This window comes from Rhinopithecus roxellana, chromosome 13 (genome assembly GCF_007565055.1).
Source record: "Rhinopithecus roxellana isolate Shanxi Qingling chromosome 13, ASM756505v1, whole genome shotgun sequence".
Lineage (NCBI taxonomy): Eukaryota > Metazoa > Chordata > Mammalia > Primates > Cercopithecidae > Rhinopithecus > Rhinopithecus roxellana.
Window position 1 is genome coordinate 17,464,613 of NC_044561.1, and position 23,379 is coordinate 17,487,991.

A 23,379-nucleotide genomic window follows, 5' to 3' on the forward strand; every position below is an offset into this window, starting at 1 on the left:
CTCAGAGCAGCTCAGGGCTGGGGGACACAACAGGGATTTGGTGGATACCATTTTTTTTATTATTATTATTAATTGAATGGAATCTCACAGTGGAGCGGGGAAGCCCAGGGCTTTTGTCGGGGCACAGTACAGGCAGGTGTGGAAGGTGGCCTGGGATGGGAGGGTAGAAGTGGGAGGGGCAGGTAGAGACAGGGTGAGGCAGGCTAGGAGCCTGGGATCAGTAGTGATGGAGGGGAAGGGTGAAGGAGGGGAGAGACAGGCACTGGAGATGGGAAGGGTTTGGAGTCCCTGGGAGGCGGTTTGAGTCCCTGGTCTAATATGTCCTGCAACGTGACCTCAGGCAAATCCCTTCTCCTGCCCAAATGTCCGTTCCCACATCTGTAAAATGGGACAGTAATTTTAACGACTTTAGTTATTGTGAGGATTAATGAAGTCTGTGCAAGAAGCCCTTAGCCTGGGCCCAGGGCCTGTTGCCAATGCCCTACTGAGTGGCTCCACCCCTGCCATCTCCCTGTCTTTTCCTCCCTCTCTCTTTCTCTATTCTGATCCGGCCACACCCTCTACCCGCCCAGCCCCCTACTCTAGTCCTACCACTTGCTGTGTGATCTTGGTGAAGTGATTGTCCCTCTCTGAGCACCCTTCATTGTCTCTAGCATGAGATAACAACAGTCCCCAGGTCGCTGGGTTTTGGTGAAGATGAGTTGAAATAATGCCCTTAGCCTAGTGCCGGGCGCACCGTCAGAGTGAGAAACTGTTGTACTCCTTAGGATGATCACACACACATGCACACATACACATGCACTTTTCCAGGTCTTGGTAGCTCATGGGAGTCCCTGAACCACATAGGACTATAGCACATAGCAAAAACACATCAAATCCCTGCCACCCATTGGTCTCTGCCTACAGACTCACCCAGGCACCACTGTGGTCTCTTGGGTTCCCCCCAGGCCAATCCCCACCCCAAGTCACCACCACTGAGGCTGATTAACAAAAACACAACATCAAATTCCTTTACTTCTGAGGTCTCCCCTTTAAGGGGAGGCAGAAATAGAACATTCTTTTTCGGGGAGGGAAAGGGGTTTAATAAAAACCGGTATAATTAGTTAAATACTGATATCGGTTAGGCCCTCTCTGTGTGCGTGGGCCCAGTCTTGGCTGGCTGTGTCCCCCTAGGAAGCACCCCTCTCACCCCGGGGTCCGAGGTGGCACCAGGAGGGGGCTGGGGGCGGCCAGCACCAGCGGCGTCCTGCTCAGCCCCTCCGTAGGGAGAGAACAGGCAGGCAAGCCACTGGGCGGTGGGACGTCACCACCGCAGGAAATCGCGAATGAACTTCCAGAGCTTGGTGACCCACAGGTTGGCGCCGAGGTCCATCAGGTACTGGATCTCGGGCGTGAGCATGCGCCGGCAGAGCTGCGCGTGCCGCTGCCCGATGCTCTTCTTGAGGTTGTAGCCCAAGATGGACTTGGTGCCCAGCGGCTGCCAGGGCTGCATGGCCTCGTCCTGGATGGCGGCGGCGTCCACGGCGTGGCCCCCGTCGATGCAGATGGTCCGCATGCGCTCGTTGGCATGGCGCAGGGCTGCCACCTCGCGGGCCATGCGCTCCTGCCCGAAGGCCTCCACCTTGCGCCAGAAGCTGGCGTTGAAGTGGCGGTAGAGGTGGGCGTCCAACATGTTCCAGGCGGTGGCGCGCCCGTACATCTCCCCGGAGAGCCGCGGCACCAGCGAGTCGCGGCGGGCGTTGAGCTTGAAGTAGAGCACGTCCTCCAGCTCCCAGCACAGCAGGTCCTTCAGCAGCACCAGCGACTCGTCGAAGTACTCCTGAAGGAGCACCAGGTGGAAGCGGCGCTCCACCTCCAGGATGTGCTCCTGCACCTGCGGGCTGCCGGGGTCCAGGCCGTTGTCATAGCCCAGGTCGAAGAAGAGCAGGTTTCGGAGGTAGTGGGCATTGAAGCCGTTGGGGTCGTAGTAGCGATCCGGATCTTGCAGGAACTCGGCCAGCTTGTCGCCGCCTGAGAGCTTCCACGTGAGGGGCACCACCGGCCCGAAGTAGTGGAAGGAGGACTCGAACAGGCGGGCAGGGTCACGGAGCACCGTGATGAAGATGGCGTTGGGCGGCACCAGGCCACGCACCTCGTCGTAGTGGAAGCGCATGTGGTTGCAAATGATGTTGAAGCAGGCCCCGGGCCGGTAGTCCTGCACCAGGCTGCGGGCGAAGAAGGTCGGGTAGTCGAAGTCGTTGCGGCCGTTGGGAAAGGCGAACTTGAGCCGGTGCTTCTGGCCGAAGCGGAACAGGATGTTGAGCAGGGTGCTGCTGGCCGTCTTGTGAGTCTTCAAAAACACGATATTGCGCCGCGGCTGGCACTCTCCCGCCGAGCCGTTGGCGCGGTTCACTGCCTCTGGCTCAAGCACAGGCGGAGAGCAGGACGCTGCGGCCTCTGGGGTCCTGCTGGGGACAGAGAGGTGGGGAGAGCCTCAGGGGGGTGCTGGGACCCTCAGGACTCTGGTAACTAGAGAGGGAGATTGTTGGGGACAGTGGTGGCAAAGGGGCTGGGATAGCGGGACCTGTGGAGCCTGAGTCCAGGCTGGGTGGTCTGGCCTCTCTGGCCTCAGTTTCCTCTTCTGTGAAATGGGGACAGTAACAGGCCCTATTCACAGTGTTGTGAGATGAGGCACACAGGCCTCATTCATGGCCACTGTGTTGCATGTACCATGAATCAGTAGCAGCTTGGGCCACATGAAATTGCCATTTTATAGGACAAAAATGGTCAGTTTTGCAGAAATTTGCAGTTTCCTCTGTTTCAACTTAGTATCACCAAGCACTGGTATTGCACCAGCTACAGGCTGTGCCGGGTCTGTGCAGAGCAGCCCATGAGGAAGTGGGAGAGCCTGGTTCTCAGGAGCTGGGCCTGGAGTCAGAGGGACCCATCTGAATCCATGGACAGGTCATCCCCTCAGGGCTCCATCGGCATCTCAGATGATGCCACTCTAAGCCCTGTACAGACAGTGTTACCTGATTCTCATGTCCTATGAGGAAGGCTCTGTTTTGTTGTTGTTGTTGTTTTTTTGAGACAGTCTACTCTGTTGCCCAGGTTGGAATGCAGTGGTGCCATCTTGGCTCACTGCAACTTCTGCCTTCCGGGTTCAAGCAATTCTCCTGCCTCAGCCTCCCAAGTAGCTGGGATTACAGACACACACCACCATGCCCAGCTAATTTTTGTATTTTTAGTAGAGATGGGGTTTCACCATGTTGGTCAGGCTGGTCTCGAACTCCTGACCTCAGGTGATCTGCCTGCCTGGGCCTCCCAAAGTGCTGGGTTTATAGGCGTGAGTCACCGCGCCCAGCCGAAAGGTTCTGTTTTTATCCCCACTTCACAGATGGGCACACCAAGGCTCAGGGTTACACGGCGAGCTCTGCCGTCAGTGGAATTTCTGTCCTGGCACAGCATGGTGCAGGGTGCAGGGTGGCTGTCCAAGATCACTGGGGCAGGCCCTGTGGTAATTACGGGGCCCCATGGGTGGGGTGCCATCCCTCCCCCACCTATGCCCACCATCTGCCCAGCTGGGCCACTCACGTGGAGGCCAGGCCAGCATGCAGCGGGGGCACGGCATAGGAGTACACCAGCAGCAGGAAACTGGTGAACAGCGCGCCCAGCACCAGCCCCTTAGCCATGGACTCCCAGGGCTTCTTCTGCGGTGGCAGCATCTCAGACACCTGCGGGGGCAGCACAGTGGGGCAAGTGTCAGGAAACTGGCCCCAGGGAGACCCCAAGGCTGCCCAGGCCTGGCAGCTGAGACCTGCCTTTGCCTGCTCTGTGGCCCCCAGCAGGGTCCAGACAGGGACAGAGAGACAGTGGAGAGATAGAGAGACAACCACCTTGAAAGAGAGAGCCCCAGGGTTGCAGACAGAGATGGTGGGTGAAGCAACTCAAAGAGAGGTTGGGGAATGGGGCAGGGAGGTTAAAATTTAAAAATTAAAATGAACCAGGTAGCAGAACCAGGGCCCCAAACTTTCCACTCCTTTTAATTTTTAAGCTGGTTGATAAGAAATAAAAGAAAAATAAACAGAAGAAAAAATAAGATAACTAATACCCGTTACCTTATTTTTAGTTATTTTTTCTACTGTTTCTTTTTCTTGTATTTTTTATAAAAATACATATTTAAAAACTTCTTCAATTTTACTCCAAATTCTCCTAGATCCTGAAGTTATCTTATTTTTTATACCTTTTAGGGCATGATAATGAAATTATTTCCTTTTTTTATACTTTAATTTTTTAAAAATAGAGAGACACTGTTTCGCCACGTTGCCCAGGCTGGTCTCGAACTCCTGGGCTCAAGCAATCCGCCCGCTTTGGCCTCCCAAATTACTGGGATGACAGACGTGAGCCATCGCGCCCAACCATGAAACACTTTTCTAGGGCAAAAGGAAAAAGGCTGGGCACAGTGGCTCACACCTGTCATCCCAGCACTTTGGGAGGATGAGGCAGGCGGAGTGCTTGAGCCAGGAGTTCAAGACCAGCCTGGGCATATGGTGAGACCCTATCTCTACAAAACAAAATTTTAAAAAATTCACCAGGCGTGGTGGCACATGCCTGTAGTCCTAGTTACTTGGAAGGCTGAGGCGGGAGGATTGCTTGAGCCTGAGTTCCAGTGAGCCATGACTGTGCCGCTGCACTCCAGCTCTGGATGACACAGTGAGACCCTGTCTCAAATAAATAAATCAATAAATAAGAAGGAAAAGAAGAGCCTCTCCCCGTGCCCTGTGCCACACTCCCCGCCCCCCAGGCCTGGGCCAGGGCTATCTGCAGGGAAGGCCAAGGGCTCTCTGAGGTCTGACTCCTTCACCTTTCAGAAGGCACAGCCAGCCCTACGTGTCCCCTGTGCCACCCATCCCACAGTGGTACAGGTGAGGTACCCAGTAAGAGCCAGGGCTCTTCTCTCTTCACTGGCCCTTGTGCCCCTGGAGTCTATAGGGGAGGATGATGGAGAAACTGAAGCTCACAGCTGGGAAGAAGAAGGCTCAGGTCACACAGCTGGCCAGGCGTCTGCCCACACACCCACCCCCTTTCCAAAGCCAGCTGGTAGGATTGCCCAGTTAAATTCAAATTTCAGATAAACAATGAATACAATTTTTTTTTTTTTTTTTTTTTTTGAGACTTAGTCTCGCTCTGCCGACCAGGCTGGAGTGCAGCGGCCGGATCTCAGCTCACTGCCAGCCCCGCCTCCTGGGTTTACGCCATTCTCCTGCCTCAGCCTCCCAAGTAGCTGGGACTACAGGCGCCTGCCACGTCGCCCGGCTAGTTTTTTGTATGTTTTAGTAGAGACCGGGTTTCACCGTGTTAGCCAGGATGGTCTCAATCTCCTGACCTCGTGATCCGCCCGTCTCGGCCTCCCAAAGTGCTGGGATTACAGGCTTGAGCCACCGCACCCGGCATGAATACAATTTTTTACGGTGTAAGTATATTCCAAATATTGCATGGGACATAGTTCTACTAAAAATTATTCCAAGGCTGGGTGCGGTGGCTCATGCCTGTAATCCCAGCACTTTGGGAGGCCAAGGAGGGTGGATCACCTGAGGTCAGGAGTTTGAGATAAGCCTGACCAATATGGTGAAATTCTGTCTCTACTAAAAATGCAAAAATTAGCTGGGCATGGTGGCATGCGCCTACAGTCCCAGTTACTCAGGAGGCTGAGACAGAAGAATCGCTTGAACCCAGGAGGTAGAGGTTGCAGTGAGCTGAGATGGTGTCACTGCACTCCAGCCTGGGTGACAGAGTGAGACTCTGTTTCAAAAATAAAAAAAAATTATTCAAACTTCAAGTTTAACTAGATGTCCTGGAGGTTTTGTTATTGTTATTTCCTTATTTTATTTTTTATTTTTATATGTTTATTTTATTTTTTTGAGACAGAGTCTCGCTCTGTCACCAGGCTGGAGTGCTGTGGTGTGATCTCGGCTCACTGCAACCTCCCACACCCTGGCTCAAGTGATTCTCCTGCCTCAGCCTCCCAAGTAGCTGGGGTTACAGGCATATGCCACCACACCCAGCTAATTTTTGTATTTTCCGTAGTGATGGAGTTTCACCATGTTGGCCAGGATCGTCTTGATCTCCTGACCTCGTGATCTGTTCACCTCGACCTCCCAAAGTGCTGGAGTTACAGGCATAAGCCACTGCGCCTGGCCTATTTTCATATATATATATATTTAACATTTTTTATATTATTATTTTTGAGATGCCCAGGCTGGTATTGAACTCCTGGACTCAAGCGATCCTCCCACCTCAGCCTCCCAAAGCGCTGGGATTACAGACAAGAGCCACTGTGCCCAGCCTGTTGTTATTTGTTTGTTTTGGGGGATGATCTAAGCGTGGCAACCCTATCAGCAGGGGACTGAGACGTGGACTGTGACAGGGGTAGTTCAGGCTGAGGAACTGGAGTCCAGGAGAGAGCTGCAGCTTGGAGGGTCTTCCCACCTTACCTTAGCTGCAAAACCAGGTGCCCAAGCTTTCTACTCTTGTCCCGAACTTTCCACTCCTGTCCTGGCTCACACTGCACTGCGCCCTGGGCTCCTGAGGCCAGGAAAAGTCACATGTGCTAATAACTATATGCATGGCTTTATCACCACAGTCCCTGGAGGCAGAAGCCAGTCAGCCACCCTGGGGGAGGGTCGCACACACTATGCCCTGGAAAAGTTATGCTGAGGTGGGAGGATTGCTTGAGCCTGGGGGGCAGAGGTTGGCAGAGGTTACCGCGAGCCAAGGTCACGCCACTTCACTTCAGCCTGGGTGACCAGAGTGAGGCCCCATCTCAAAAAAAGGCAATAATTGTCAACACCTTAACAAATGTGTTAGTTAATTTGTTACTCAACACATTTAAGTAACAAATCAGAAAGCTTGCAAAGCGGAATAAACCCGCCAGCTATGGAGGGGCCCCAGGCCTGTGTTTCAATCCAGCCCTGTGATTTCAGACACGCCAGGAACCCTCATGGAGTCTCAGTTTCTCATCTGTAAAATGGGAAAGCTGGAGGCGCCCCTAGCTGTTCTCTGGAGAAATTTTCTAAGCAAAGCAACCAGCACACAGTCATCACTTAAGAGTGTTAGCTGTACGCCTTCTGAGGCCCGGGGGAGGACTGTCTTCAACCCCAAAAGGAGTGGGGGCTGGGCCGCCCACAAAGCACAAACCTGCCTCAGCCTCAAGCACCCCTGTCAGCCTCCAACTTCTCAGCGACCCAGCAGAAAACAGGGCAGAATCGTGGGCCAGATCATAGTCCAAAACTCTGGGCCTCAGTTTCTCTGACTTTAAGATGAGGAGGGATTAGGATTACCGTGGCTTGCCCTCTGGAAATCCCAAGGACTCACTCCGGCAGCCCCACTCACCAAGATACCTTCCGGAATCAGGGAGGCTGCACTACGGGAGGCGTTGAGGTCCAGGCCCAGCAGCAGGGGGCAGACCAGCCTCCCTGCCCCGCCAATCAGGCTCTACCTGGCCCCGCCCAGGACAGTTCCTCCACCCCCCCGACACCCTTATTGGTTCATTCATTCACTCGCTCATTTCATTTCATTCTCCCATTTGCTCTTTTGTTTGTTTGTTTTTGAGACGGAATCTCCCTATGTTGCCCAGGCTGGAGTGCAGTGGTACAATCTCAGCTCACTACAACCTCCGCCTCCTGGGTTCAAGTGATTCTCCTGCCTCAGCCTCTCGAATAGCTGGGATTACAGCTGCACGCCACCACACTCAAGTAATTTTGCATTTTAGTAGAGACAGGGTTTCACCATGTTGGCCAGGCTGGTCTCAAACTCCAGACTTCAAGCGATCCACCCGCCTCGGCTTTCCAAAGTGTTGGGATTACAGGTGTGAGCCGCTGAGCCCAGCCCCCATTTGCTATTTCTCAAAGCTTGCCAGTTTCCTGCCACACGTGCTGGGTGCTGCCTGGCGCTGAACCTTGGGCCATCCCTCCTAGTTTTACTTTTGAGCCCGTGTTAGGAGCCAGGCCCAGGGCAGGGGCCTGCCTCTCCAGAGCATCTAACTGACCCTACTCAGCAACCACTTAGTGGATACCACTCCACCCCCCCACACACTGCTGTCACCCCCATTTGGTAGATGGGAAAGGTGAGGTTCCAGGAGGTGACATAACTTGCCCAGGGTCACTCAGCAAAGGCGGGGCAGGGCCAGAATTAGAGCCCGGTCTATGGAGCTCCAGTGTTCCACTTCCTGCTTTCTCCATGGCAGTCCCTGCCTGGTGTGTCCTAAGCCCTGTCCCAAGCCCAGGGGAAGGAAGGAGGGAAAGTTGCATCACAGAAAGTGGGGGATGTGGGGGTGGACAGGAAGCTCTGTCCAGGGAGCACAGCAGGGTCTGCTCTCTGTGGGCTGAGCCTGCAGCCAGGATAAGGGGAGGGGAAGCAGAGGGGACCTTGGTGTCTGGTCCCTCCTGTGCCAGCCACCTGAGGGGTCCAAGTCTGGTTGTGCCCTTCCTGCCTGGCCACTGTTAACTTAGGTGTGAAACTATGTACCTCACCCTCCCCGAGCCTCAGTCTCCTCATGTGTGCATGGACACACAACAGCAAGATCAAAGCACACAGATCCCTCTGTAATCACAGGCAGAGCCCCTGAACAGACTGAGGTCAGGAGAGGAGCTAGCTGGCAGCCAGGAGCCTGGCTTGAGGGAGAACAGTCACCAGGCTATGAGATTATTTTTTTAAAAAAGACAGGATCTTGCTCTATCACCCAGGCTGAACTGAAGTGGCGTGATCATAACTCACTGCAGCCTTGAACTCCTGGGCTCAGTGGATCCTCTTGCTTCGGCCTCCTGAGTAGCTAAGACTACAGGCATGCACCACCATGCCTGGCTACTTTAAAAACTTTTTTTTTTTTTAGAGATGGGGTCTCACTGTATTGCCCAGGCTGGTCTCGAACACCTGGTCTCAAGTGAATTTCCCACCTCGGCCTCTCAAGTGCATACCACCCACGCCCAGGTCACCACCATGCCTCGCTAAGTTTTTAATTTTTTGTAGAGATGGGGGCTCTCACTATGTTGCAGGCTGATCTTGAGTTCCTGGCCTCAAGTGATCCCCCCACCTCCACCTCCCAAAGTGCTGGGCATAAGCCACCATGCCTTGCTCTCAGGCTATGAGACTGAGATAATGCACGTACCCAGGAGGTGATTAACACATATTCATTATTATCATCACCATTGACTGTGACCCAGCCTTGGTTCACTGGCGTGCCAGAGGAGAGGTCCCTTCCGTGCCCCGCTACAGGCAAGCCTACTGGTGACTCATCCCTGAGCTCCCCGAGCCTGGCACCTGGTGAATGTGTGATGAATGACCTCCCATGACTCTCAGGGCAGAATGTGGGCAGGGCTATAGAGCCTGTGCAGATAATGTGGATGAGGACATGGTCCAGGCAGACAACACCTCACTGAGACACAGGAGAGATCCTGTGTAGGAGACCTACAGACGAGAGTAATACATGTGAGGCACATGCATGTAAAAGCCCCCATGGGCCGGGCGCAGTAGTTCATGTCTGTAATCCCAGTACTTAGGGAGGCCGAAACAGGCCGATCATGACATAAGGAATTCAAGATCAGCCTGGCCAACATGCTGAAACGCCGTCTCTACTAAAGATACAAAAAATTAGCCGGATGTGGTGGTGCGCACCTGTAATCCCAGCTACTTGGGAGGCTGAGGCAGGAGAATTGCTTGAACCCAGGAGGCAGAGGTTGCAATGAGCTGAGATTGAGCCATTGCACTCCAGCCTGGGCGACAGAGCAAGACTCTGTCTCAAAAATAAATAAATAAATAAATAATAAAAATAAAAATCCAAAATCTGAAATCTGAAATGTGTTTACAAAACTTTGTGAATGCCTACATGACACCACAAGTGGAAAATTCCATACTTGACCTCACATGACAGGTCTCAGTCAAAACCCAGGTGCACAACACACAGTTTATTTAGCTGTCCTCAAGGGAAAAATAAAACTACCTTGAGGCTACGTGTATAAGAAACATACATGAAGGTGGGGCGTGGTGGCTCATGCCTGTAATTCCAACCCTTTGAAAGACAGAGGCAGGAGGATCGCTTGAGCTCAAGAGTTTGAGGCCAGCCTGACCAACATGGCAAGACCCCATCTCTACAAAAAATACAAAAATTAGCCAGGCATGGTGGTGCATGCCTGTCGTCCCAGTTACTGGGGAGGCTGAGGCAGAAAGATCACCTGAACCTGGGAGGTTGGGGCTGCAGTGAGTCATGATTGTGCCACTGAACTCCAGCCTGGGCCACAGAGCAAGACCCTGTCTCAAAAACATTAAAATTAGGCCGGGCACGGTGGCTCACGCCTGTAATCCCAGCACTTTGGGAGGCTGAGGTGAGTGGATCACGAGGTCAGGAGATTGAGACCATCCTGGCTAACACAGTGAAACCCATCTTTACTAAAAATACACAAAAAAAGTTAGCCGGGCATGGTGGCGGGCGCCTGTAGTCCCAGCTACTAGGGAGGCTGAGGCAGGAGCATGAACCCGGGAGGCGGAGCTTGCAGTGAGTCAAAATCGCACCACTGCACTCCAGCCTGGGCAACAGAGCGAGACTCCATCTCAAAAAAAAAATAAAAAATAAAAAATAAAATAAATAAAATAAAAAAAGTTTAAACAATAAAATCAACCAGAAAGAAAGAAACATCAATTCTTTCTAAACAAAAATGTATAGACTTGGGTTCCATCTCCAAGATATCTCATTATATATACGCATATATTCCAAAATCTGAAAAATCTGAAATCCGAAACACTTCTGATCCCAAGCATTTCAGATAAGGGATATTCAACCTGTACCAGCTGACCCTCTATCACAGGGTGCTGTGCAGATCCTCGGCATTCCACAAGGAAAGCACCCAGCCCGGGGCTGGTGCAGAGCAGACAATCACTGAGCGGGGCCTGCCATCATTGTCATCATCATCATCGATACGTTCCCAGGGTCCCAGCCACAGCCCCACCAAAGTGTGTGCCCACTGACCCACAATGGAGGCTTGCAGGAAGCTGAGGGTCCCAAGTCCAGGGATGATCTCAATGCAGCCAGAGCCTCCTAGCCTCAAGGCCAGAAGACAAAGAGGCAGGGAGGCTGAACCTCAGAGAGGGCAAGGACACCTTCAGGGTTACACAGCACAGCAGCAGCAGAGACAGGACTAGAACCTGGGTCTCCCACCTCCTCCACCCATAGTAGTGACAACCACAGGTACTCAGGATGGACAGTCCCCCCATCACCAGCCCACCCCATCTATTCCTGCCCTTCTAGATTATGCCCGTCGCATTGACCTGCATCAGTGCAGAGAACTGGCAGCAGGCCAGGCCCGGCCATCCTCCTGTTTAGCTGAACTGACACCCTCCAGGGAATGAAGGAGAAACAGGACTTATTCCCCCACATCATGCACACAGGGAAACCCATCCTGGGATGGTAAACCTTCTGGCTTAGAGCGTCACCACCAGGCAGGTATCCGGGTATCCTACTTTCCCTGTGACCCCTGTGGCAGAGAATAAGAGACACACTCACCTCGGGCTGTGGCTGGCTGCCCCTTTCCACTCACTGCCTGAGCCACGTCCAACTCCCAGGCTGTCTCTGCGGTCACTGGGAGACAGGAATGCTCCAATGACACCCAGCAGCAAGCTGGCTGGCTCCCTCCCATCCAGTGGTGTGAATATTCATGAGTTTGCTTCCTGGGGATAGCAGGTGGCACACCCTGGTACCCTGCAGGTGTTGCCCTGGCCCTCTGCCCCCACTGGACAGCCCTGGCCGGTCCTCACCTCTCTCTGGACCCCAACAAGCAAGCAGCTCTTTCATCCAAGGGCACAGAAAGATTCTAGGTATCCTTGGGCCAAGGACACAGCAACCGCAGAAGCCTGCAGAGAGCCCAGAACAGGCTCTAAGGCTGAATGAGGGACAGGGAGATGCAGGTGGGCTGGGGTGCAAGAGGGCTAATTGCTCCACCTGCTGCATTTCATTTAAGTCTCACAGCTGATGCATCAAGCACCTCTATTATTCTACCCTCCTGGTAAAGAAACCAAAGCTCAGAGAGGTAACGTCACCTGCCCAAGGTCACCCAGCTATCAGAGCAGACAAAGCCAGAGTACATATGCAGACTTGCCACACTCAAGGGCTTAAAGATGCTGAGACACAACCAGAGACCAAGGTTTATCCAAAATCTGTGGGAACCCAGAATGAACAACTAACTCAGCCTGGAAGGCTTCCAGGAGGCAGAGCATCTGACCGGGGCTCAGAAGATGAGTCTGGCAAGATTTCACTTCCTGAGCTCTAAATCTTACATCAAAGAGTGTATCCTGCCTCTACACCTGGGTGAGGAATGGTGATACAGAGACACTCGACCAGCTCTGCAGGATTTGGGCTGACTGGAGATGCAGATCCTCCCCAAGGCCTTGGCAGGAAGAGGCAGTTCTAGGTGCCCTGGCCCTAAGCCCCAGGAATCCTAGGACTCAGTTCAGGCACTTGAATCTTAGGTTCAGGTCAGTTGTCTCAGCTTTGTCCATGGACAGAGGTCTCCTTGTGCCCAGAAATGCCTCCTCCATCCTCCCTTCAGCACTGCTGCCTAGAACCCCATCACAGACCAGGCAGGTGGCACCATTTAGGGACCCAGGTGCCACCATCAATTAATAATGATCATTATTGTGATGGTCATTCATCCCACACTAAGCACTTTCATAGGTTAAGCAGCTGCCAGCCTCTCCTAGGGAACAACAGGCATCCTCACTTGCTCTGAGTCCCCCTTTCCCTCAAAGCCTCACCAGTCTGGGAGCAGCCCCCAGGCACCCACGAAATACCAGAGCTTAAACTGCCACAAGGCAGGTCCAGAGTCGCCTTCTCTCTAGGTGCTGGAATCAGGTTTGGGACATGGTACGGAGTTGTTTTATCCAGGCTAATATCCCGTTGACCTTCTGCCTTTTGAGCTGAGCTAGCTTGAAGACAGCTTTCCAAGGGAGAGTCAGGGTGGAGCTGGCATCAAACCGCAGGGGCTGTAGTTTATTAGCGTGGACTCTGAACCCAACAGGGTCCACTTCTGGGCTTGGGACCTGTCATGCATCATGCAGCGTCATAATCCTCTCTGGGGAGCTCCTGTTACCATCTCCATTGTATAGAGGGGTGAGAACCTCAGCTAGGTGAGAGTGAAGTGCAGGCTCTTGAACAAGAGGTGAGATTGTGGGTGAGGAGGTGAGCAACTAGCCAAGGGAAGCAAAGATTTCCAGAGTAGGGAGCCCTGATGGTAGACCTGTGCTTCCAGCCCTGCCAGAGAAGTCTCTTCCCAGAGTATTGATGACAACATCTTTTTTTTTTTTTTTTCTTGAGACAGAGTCTTGCTCTGTCGCCCAGGTTGGAGTGCAGTGGCGTGATCTCAGCTCACTGCAAGCTCCGCCTCCCAGGTTCACGCCATTCTCCTGCCTCAGCCTCCCGAGTAGCTGGTACTACAGGTACCTGCCACCTCGCCCGGCTAATTTTTTGTATTTTTAGTAGACACAGGGTTTCACTGTGTTAGTCAGGATGGTCTTGATCTCCTGACCTCGTGATCCACCCACCTCAGCCTCCCAAAGTGCTGGGATTACAGGCGTGAGCCACCGCGCACAGCCAGTGACAACATCTTTGGCTGGTTCTCCACCCCCACCCCCAGGAAATTTTTTTTTTTTGGAGATAGAGTCTCACTCTGTTGCCCAGGCTGGAGTGCAGTGGCAAGATCTTGGCTCACTGCAACCTCTGCCCCCTGGGTTCAAGCAATTCTCCTGCCTCAGCCACCCAAGTAGCTGGGATTACAGGCATGTACCACGGTGCCCAGCAAAAACTTTTCCAATGATGAAAGCAGCATACTGAAAAAAAATTCAAACAATACAGAAGAGTATAAAGAAGATGATTAAAAGAAGCCCAACCCCAGAGGTCATCACCATCACAGGATTTCTGGTCATATATTTATATAGACGATGGAACGGAAACTGTTTTTGTTTTTTTTTGACACAAGGTCTTGTTCTGTCACCCAGGCTGGAGTGCAGTGGCATGATCATGACTCACTGCAGCCTCAAACTCCTGGCCTCAAGAGACCCTTCCACCTTAGCCTCCCAGGCAGCTGGGACTACAGGTATGCACCACCACACCTGGCTAATTTTTGTATTTTGATTTTTTGCAGAGATGGGGTCTTGCTATGTTGTCCAGGCTGGTCTTGAACTCCTGGGCTCAAGTGAGCCTCCCACCTCAGCCTCCCCAGGTGCTGGGATTATAGGTGTAAGCCATGGAGCCCAGATGCACGTGCTTCTTTGGGGGACATATTTTGTTAACTTGCTTTTTTCCCCACCTATCAATAAATTGTGGACATCTTGCTGCCATGATAGTTTTTTTTTTCTTTTCTTTTCTTTTTTTTTTGAGACAGAGTTTCACTTTTGTCACCCATGCTGAAGTGCAATGGGGCGATCTTGGCCCACTGCAACCTCCGCCCCCTGGGTTCAAGCAATTCTCCTGCCTCAGCCTTCCAAGTAGCTGGGATTATAGACACCCGCCACCACACTTGGCTAATTCTGTATTTTTAGTAGAGATAGGGTTTCACCACCTTGGGCAGGCTGATCTCAAACTCCTGACCTCAAGTGATCCACCTGCCTTGGCCTCCCAAAGTGCTGGGATTACAGGCGTGAGCCAGCGCGCCCGGCCCATAATAGTTTTAAATTGATCCATCCCACAGGTGTTTACTGGGCACTTGCATTCCAGCACTAGAGTTCAGGATAACCCCGTGCAGAGAGCTTGGGGCTCACAGTCCTAACTGGGGAGACAGAGGAGCTCACAGCTGCGAGGCGAGGGCAGTGATGGACAACACATTGTTTGGGGCTTGCAGAAACACGGAGAAAACACCTGATCCAGCCTTGGGGAGGGGACAGCGGCACTGGGAAGGCTTCTTGGGGTAGGGGCCTCTGGTGGCAGAAGCTGTTGTGTGGTCTCCAATTTCCAAAGACAGTTCCCTTTTCTCCACAGCCACATGGCTAGACTACATTTCCCATGCGCCCTTGCAGTTCAGTGTCATCACGTAACTGGGTCCTGGCCAGTGAGATGTGAACAGAATGCCAGCTGATGAGGTTAAGTGGGTGGACCTTTTCTGTGGTCTCCTTTCCCATTTACTGGATGAATGGGGCGGTCTCCAAGGATCTGCGCGTGGGTGGAGTTGGAAGGAGCCTAGGCCTTTGCATCTCTACCCACCAGACACTGACTGGATTTCAAGAAAACAAGAACTGCATTAAGCCTTTTAGGAGTTCAGGTTTGTCTGTTACAGCAGCTAGCATTAACTAACATGCTTGTTACCCTAGAATGAGCCACACAGAGAGAAAAGCACATGCAAAGGCCCAGGGCAATTGAGAAACGAACATTCCACCTGGCTGGAGTGTCTGGTGTATGTACGTGTAAGAGGCTGGTTGGGCAGGGGAGAGACTACAGAGACAGCCAGAAAGTAGAGCAGGGTTAACAGGGACATGCAGGGGCCAGGTACGGTGGCTCACGCCTGTAATCCCACCACTTTGGGAGGCCGAGGCAGGCAGATCACCTGAGGTAAGGAGTCCGAGACCAGCCTGGCCAACGTGGTGAAACCCTGTCTGTACCAAAAATTAGCCGGGTGTGATGGCGGGCACCTAATCCCAGTTACTCAGGAGGCTATAATCCCAGTTACTCGGGAGGCTGAGGCAGGAGAATCGCTTGAACCTGGGAGGCAGAGGTTGCAGTGAGCAGAGATCATGCCGCTGCACTCTAGCCTGGGCGACAGAGTGAGACTCCATCTCAAAAAAATAAATAAATAAAAAAGAAGGACATGCAGGGCTGCAGGGCTTTCAGGAAGCATGCTACTGAGTCTTGCCTGGATCCTGTGGGCTGTAGGGAGAGACCCATGGGAGGGTCTTCAGCAGAGGAGTGAGCAGATGGGATTCCCATTGGGCTACTGGGTAAGAAATGAACTGTAGGGATGGGGAAGGAGAGGGAGGAGCAGGCTGAACTCCACAGTAGTTGTTACAGCTGTGCAGGTGTGACGTGGAACAAGGAGAAGGCTGGGGAAGTACCAGAGCTGTCTGTAGACCATGCAAAGGCAGCATTCTGTTGGCGGCAGGGTGTGGAGGAGGGGAGGGAAGAATTGCTGTTGGGTGACTGCTGGCTGGAGGTGGAACTAGTCCCTGTGTCGGGGAGGCTGAGAGGGCCAGGTTGAATGCTGGGTTGAAGCATGTGGTGTCAGGTTCTGTTTAGAACACACTGAGTTGGGCCGGGCGCGGTGGCTCAAGCCTGTAATCCCAGCACTTTGGGAGGCCGAGACGGGCGGATCACGAGGTCAGGAGATCGCGACCATCCTGGCTAACACGGTGAAACCCCGTCTCTACTAAAAAAAAATACAAAAAACTAGCCGGGCGAGGTGGCGGGCGCCTGTAGTCCCAGCTACTTGGGAGGCTGAGGCAGGAGAATGGCGTAAACCCGGGAGGCGGAGCTTGCAGTGAGCTGAGATCCGGCCACTGCACTCCAGCCTGGGTGGCAGAGCGAGACTCCGTCTCAAAAAAAAAAAAAAAAAAAAAAAGAACACACTGAGTCTGAGGGATGCTTGGCATGATCATAGAATGTCTAAAGATCTGTAGGAGCAGGGCCGGGCGCGGTAGCTCAAGCTTGTAATCCCAGCACTTTGGGAGGCCGAGACGGGCGGATCACGAGGTCAGGAGATGGAGACCATCCTGGCTAACATGGTGAAACCCCGTCTCTACTAAAAAAATACAAAAAACTAGCCGGGCGAGGTGGCGGGCGCCTGTAGCCCCAGCTACTCAGGAGGCTGAGGCAGGAGAATGGTGTGAACCCGGGAGGCGGAGCTTGCAGTGAGCTTGCAGTGAGCTGAGATCCGGCCACTGCACTCCAGCCGGGGCTACAGAGCGAGACTCCATCTCAAAAAAAAAAAAAAAAGATCTGTAGGAGCAAAGAGTGGGGTCTTGGGGGAGGGGAAGAGGTAGGTGGGGAGCTGGGCACAGAAGTGGGAATTGAGGCCATAGGAGTAACTAGAGTCACCAAGGGAAGGGTGAGGAAGGACAGGGAGCCTGTACTTATGGAGCAGGGTGAAGAAGAGCTCCCTAAGGAGATAAAAGAAGGCAGCTAGGGCTGTATCAGAGTCTGCAGCACTGCTATTCCCCCATAAAACATTCCTCAGCTGGGCATGGTGGCATGCGCCATCCAGCATTTTGGGGAGGCCAAGACAGGCAGATTGCTTGAGCCCAGGAGCTTGAGACCAGCCTGGGAAACATAGTGAGACCCTGTCTGTGTAAAAAATTTAAAAATTAGCCCACTGTGGTGGTGCACACCTGTAGCCCCAGCTACTCAGGAGGCTGAGGCAAGAGGACCCCTCGAACCCAGGAGTTCGAGGTTACAGTGAGGTATGAACGTACCACTGCACTCCAAGCCTGGGCAACAGAGCGAGACCCCCATCTTAAAAAAACAAACCCCAAGAAACAAAAGCCATTCACCAACTGAGGCACATCCGTGCTGTTTGCTCATATGCACATACAGGAACAGGGCTCTGGCCGAGAAGGTTGTGGGGTGAGGGTATCCCAGGGCTGCTTTCTGTAGCTGGAGGGGAATCCCATGGGGATATGGAAGGAGCTTCTAAGAGTGGAGCAAAACAGCTCTCATTATGGTGTTCGTAGTGCAGATTTGACAGCAGCTATTACAGTTCTGAGTGTGCCTGTTCTCAGACCCAGCAATCCACCTGCAGGAATATGGTTCAAAGATAATCTAACAGTCAATCTGAGATGGGCATATAACAGTGGCCACTGCAGTATAATTTCCTCCAGTGCTCACAGAGCCTTTACCCCCATTTAGAAGATGAGGAAACTGAGGCTCGGGGAGGTTAAAAAAGAGTTGCCTGGCTGGGTGCGGTGGCTAACGCCTGTAATCCCAGCACTTTGGGAGGCCAAGGCAGGTGGATCACCTGAGGTCGGGAGTTTGAGACTAGCTTGACAAACATGGAGAAACCCCATCTCTACTAAAAATACAAAAATTAGCTCGGCGTGGTGGCGCATGCCTTTAATCCCAGGCTGAGGCAGGAGAATCGTTTGAACCCAGGAGGCGGAGGTTGCAGTGAGCCAATATCATGCCATTGCACTCCAGCCTGGGCAACAAGAGCGAAACTCCGTCTCAAAAAAAAAAAAAAAAAAAAAAAAGAGTTGTCTAATATTCAGCCCGGAATGCACTGTGTATGGAATAAACTTATTCATGTAGAGAAAAGTTGTACATTCGTACATGTGTATAAGGGTCTGAAAAGATACCCAGTTAGAAACTGTAGTTCCCTGGGGAGTAAGCCCATATACTTTCTGGAACATATTTTGATTCTGTGATCACACACACACACACACACACATACACACGCGCGCGCGCACACTCTTTACAAAAGAGCTTATATTACTTTGGAAAGATAAATAAAGATATTTCCACTTTGAAAATCTGCAGCCTGGCTGGAGGAAGATGAGCCCCACTTCTCCTCACTGTGTGGCCGAGGCAGACACTCTGCCCCCTCTGAACCTCAGTGCACCAAGTGCGGAGGGGGCAATAGGGGCCTGGGACCCAGAAGGAGCTGGGAAGTGTGGGTACCACAGCAGAAGGGGCAGATGGGATAGGTTAACCCTCCATCCAGGGGTACTGGGGAAGTGACTTGCAAGCATCCAGAAGCTTCCTCAATCTGAGCCCCTCTAGAATGGGGTGCTGGAGCAGAGAGGGGGAAGACCACCCATTGGAGCATTTCAGCTGGATCCCAACTCGCTGTCTCAGAGGACCACTTCCAAAATGTCAGTCCTGACATCTGGCCCCTGCTGCTCCCTGGGCTGCAGGGGTGGATGCAGGTGGTAGCCAGCGTGGCAGTCGAGAGAGGGTAATATTCTTTGATGATTCAGAACGCACTTATTGATCTTGCAGGGCCACCTCTCTGCTGTTTCAAAGGGCATCCACGGCCGGGCATGGTGGCTCACGCCTGTAATCCCAGCACTTTGGGAGGCCGAGGCAGGTGGATCACGAGGTCAGGAGATTGAGACCATCCTGGCTAACATGGTGAAACCCCGTCTCTACTAAAAATACAAAACAATTAGCCAGGCGTGGTGGAGGGTGCATGTAGTCCCAGCTACTCGGGAGGCTGAGGCAGGAGAATGGCGTGAACCCAGGAGGCAGAGCTTGCAGTGAGACGAGATGGTGCCTCTGCACTCCAGCCTGGGCGACAGAGCAAGACTCCGTCTCAAAAACACAAAAAACAAAGGGCATCCACGCCTGTGACCTTGACAGACACTCCCAGTCTCCTCTGCTAGCCCCATGTGATGTGTGGGGAAACTAAGGCTCAGTAACTTGTAGAAGGCCTACGCAGCAAAGCCAAAATGAGGAGCAAGGCCACAGCTCTTCCTGCTCCGTTGCCTTGCCTGGGTAAATCACCTGGCTTCCTGAGGGGAGATTTGAGTAGCCTTAAAGAAGCGCTAACTGGGGAGTTGCAAGTCACAGCTTCACCCAGAAGTCAATCACTTTGTCATTAGCTCCAAAAATGCTGAGAACCCCAGAGGTGAGTATGTAGGAGTTGATAGCATCAGTCTCTGTAGCTTATAACATGCCTGAAATATTTGTTAAGGATTGTTATGCGCTTATTTGCCTAAAACTATGTAACAATATAAAGGTTTGTGAAAAGGTACTGATACTTGCAATGCACAATGCTGGAGATACCTACACCCACCTCTCCACTCCTGGAAACTCCCGTGGTAACAAATGCTGGCTCCACCACCCCGCAGCTGGGCGACCTTGGGCAAGTGACTTCCCCTCTCTGAGCCTTGGTTTCCTAAAAACTGGCAGGTACTATGACGCTTTCACAGGCCTGCTGTGAGGCACGCAGAGCCCTTCACACACTCAGCGTTAGCTCCTCTGATTGTATTGTGATCCTCCTAGCTCCGACCTGGTAGGGGAAGCAGGCTCTGTCTGTTCAGACTTCTAGAAGGACACCATCCCCATCCAAGGAGCCGGAACTAGCAGGGGGGAATGCAGGCATCCTCTGGGCCCCCACTTTCTCCCACCATCGCCCCTCACCTGGAGATTCCAGCAGTCCCCAGCCTGATGACCCCCATGGGCACCTGTGCTCCATCCTGCTCTGCCCTGTTTGGAGTCATGTGGAGCCCCTAAAAGGGCTCATCCATATTCCTCACCCAGTCAAAGTGAAGCAAGGAGCCCTTCAGGAGCCGGCAGCCAGGCCCAGAATTCCATTTGTGCATCATTCTCTCAGGTTAATCATTGCCTCTTTCACTGGGTGGCACACCCAGTCCCTCAGAACCCAGTGGGAGGGGCTGTGGGGGACACACTCCTCCCTTGCTGGGTGACAAGAGGGCATCAGACCCATTAAGGGAAGGGGATGCATGGGGACCAGACGTTCTCTGTCCACAGGGAGCTTCCTTCAGGAAGGGCTCTGCCTGAGCAAGCAGGGAATAAAGCAGGCTGAGGTGGCAGCTGGGAACAGGGCTTCGTTGTCTCTGCTCCCTGGGTAGCAGCCTGCTCACCCGCTGAAGTGTCAGGCGGAGCTGGGAGCCAGGGAGGCGAGGGGGAGGGGTCCAGAGCTGAGGGTTTGGGGCAGCCCAGGCAGATCCAAGAAGGCAGGACCCCAAAGGAGCAGAGAGAGGTCATGGGTTGGGCTGGGGTCCTGAAATGGGGGCCAGGGCAAGACTCCTATGATTTGGAGTCAGCTTAGCTACCTCTGAGCCATGTGACCTTGGACAAGTCACTGAATCTCCCTGAGCCTCAGTATACCCCTCTGGATAATGGGGATAGGTAGTAATGCCTCCTTCACAGGACAAAGAACAGTGCGTACACAGTGACTGCTCTGGTCCAGGACTGCCCTCCTGTGCCCCCTGTGTGGCCCTGGACAAGCCTCACCCTCTCTGGGTCTCAGGTCACCCCGTCAGTAAAGGAAGAGGTTGGATTTTCTCAACTGGAATGGACAGTCCTCCACACCTCTCTGCCCTCTGGAGGATTCTCATGGCACCTGTCACCTGTCACTGCAGCAGCCCAGGGATCAGGTATCAAGCCTGCTGCCCTCTCTCCCTTTCCTTCCCCCTGGTGTGGGTTACAGCAGCCAGACGTGCCCATCACCTCTGTGGCTCTGGGCAGCTGAGCGGGCAGTTCCCACTGGGAAGGGCTCGGTCTGTAGTGTGCTCTGTGCTGGTACCAAAATGCTGGCCTGGCACCAATGGGGCAGACCAAGCTGGACCCTCTTCCTGGGCACTGGGCTAGGAAATAGGAACTGTGGGATTTCCTATAGGACCCCTCCTGGATGCCAGGGTTTGTCCCACCCTCCCAAACCTCTCTTTGGTGGCTTTGCTTCCTCTGGGGTACAGGTCAGGGCCTTCGCCCAGCAGAGGGGATCCATCCCTTACTATGGTCTCCGGCTCCTGCTCTGACCCCCTTTCTGGGAAGGGCTGATGGAGACAGGAGAGATCTCTGCCCCTCCTCCCCTAGGGCTCTGGCCACTGTGTCCAATATTAATCATTAACGCACTCCCAGCTCCAGCCCAGCCCCAGCAGCCTGCCTTCTGCCCCACCCATCCCACATTCAGGGACTGGGAAGCCCTGGAAGGGGGGTTAGAGGGCAGGGGGAAAAACCAAGGGCATGGAGGGCACCAACCTGCGCCCTCCCTGGCCCCCACCGGGCCACCCTCTGGCAGTGGGCAGGGGTACCCAGCGTCTAGAGCAGCGGTGCTGCACTCCTATTCCCCTCCTCCGGCGCGCGGTCCCAGTTTGGGGGTTAGGGTAATGTGGGCGGTATCCCCAGGGAGTAGAGTGAGGCAGGGCTCAAGCTGGCAGTGGGTGCTGGAGCCCAAGACGTACCTTGTCCCCGTCCTCCTCCGCCTCAGCGTGGGTGGCTCGGCCCGGGCCGCGCCGCCCGGGCGCTCACTGGGCGGCGGGGCGCACCCGGCCGGGCCCCCCGCTCCACCAGGCCTGGTCCATGCCCCCGCCCCCGCCGCCGCTGCCGCGCCGCGCCCGCTCCCGGCCAGGTGCGGCCGCCAGCCTGGCCCGGCCTCCGGCGCCGGGGCCAATGGACGCCCGGGACCCCAGACCCCTCCCCGCCCCGGGCCGGCCCCCTCCCCGCCCCGTCCCGGCCCCTCTGCGCCCGCCCGAGACGCACAGAAGCCGCATTCAGCGCGCTGGGGCGCATCGCTGCGCCCCCGCTGCCGGCCCAACAAGGCCCGTTTGTCTCGGACGCGCCAACGGGGCCATTGTCCCGCCGCCGGCCCTCTGGCTTAACGGAGCCCTCAGCCCAGAAGACTTGAGGATGCCCAGGCTTGGTGGTGGTGGGGAGGGGAACCAGGGCTCTGGGAAAAAGGCGGCGGCAGGACTATTGCTTAACTTTGGTTGGGGGGTCCTGGGGCCCTCAGGAGCCAATGGATCATATGGCTTCTTGCTCTAGTCAGTGCCAACTGGGGACAACACATTTTTGGCACTCATGGGAGTGGGGGGCGCTCAAGCAAGAGACTGAGCTCCAACTGGTCCTGCCACCTGGAGGTCTCAGCTGTCACTCTCTAGGGTGCCAATGAGGGCTGAGCAGGGCAATCAGGAGGCAGGTGTCCCATCCAGGCCCTGTCTTATTTTCCAAGCCTGGCCTTTCCTTCTTCACCCGAGAGGAGCAAGATCATGATGAGGACCAATGCCTGCCTGCCTGGAATCCTCAGCCCAGCTGTGGGCAGTAAGGAACCAGCTGGCCACCCAGTGGGGCCTGGGACGCGTCAGAGCCCCACTGCCCCCGCCATTACTGGGAGATTCTGGAATGGAGAAAATTCCACATCAGCATGACTGCCAGGAATTTTTCCGTATCTGATGGGCCTGCGCTCTAGCTGTGTGGCCCTGGATGCACAGGCCCCGACAGGCCTGAGTTATCCCCCAGGGCTGCAGGCTTTGGCTCTAGAGGTCCTGACCCTCTGTTCCTGCCTCTGGAGGCAACCCCACTCCCTCCCATCACCATGTGCATGACAGACTGGGAATGGCACACAGCCCTCTCCTCCCACCCACAGCCAGTCCCAGCTGAGAAGGGGAGCCCTAGGTTTTCTGCTCCCCAGGCCGAGCCTGCCCAAGCTCTTGCTTTCCCCCTTCACAGGCTGGACCTACATCCACTGCCACAAAAACATTCTCTGCCCACACAGCCAGCAAACAGTGAGAGGCAGAGGGCAAGGCCCTCAGGTGCCTAGATTCAGGGAAAGTAGAGCCATTCCAAACCCACCCTTCCTCAGCCTGGTCCCAGTCCTCGACAGCACTCACCCCTGGGAGGTGAGTCCTGGGAGGGGCTCAGAGTGAGCACCGAGAGCCCCAGGTTATGGTCCTGGCTCTGTCATGATGCACTGG

At 54.0% G+C, this 23,379-nt stretch overlaps 1 protein-coding gene across 1 annotated transcript; it reads right to left on the minus strand.

Moving 5' to 3' along the window:
* Positions 1 to 984: 984 nt before the first annotated feature.
* Positions 985 to 22,053, minus strand: GAL3ST1 (galactose-3-O-sulfotransferase 1). The gene is made up of 3 exons (XM_030915133.1): positions 21,871 to 22,053; positions 3,574 to 3,713; positions 985 to 2,444 (listed from the first exon to the last, which is right to left on the minus strand). Exons 2-3 carry the CDS (start codon positions 3,702 to 3,704, stop codon positions 1,304 to 1,306), a joined length of 1,272 nt encoding a protein of 423 aa, XP_030770993.1. The 5' UTR covers positions 3,705 to 3,713; positions 21,871 to 22,053; the 3' UTR covers positions 985 to 1,303.
* Between the last annotated feature and the right edge of the window lie 1,326 nt (positions 22,054 to 23,379).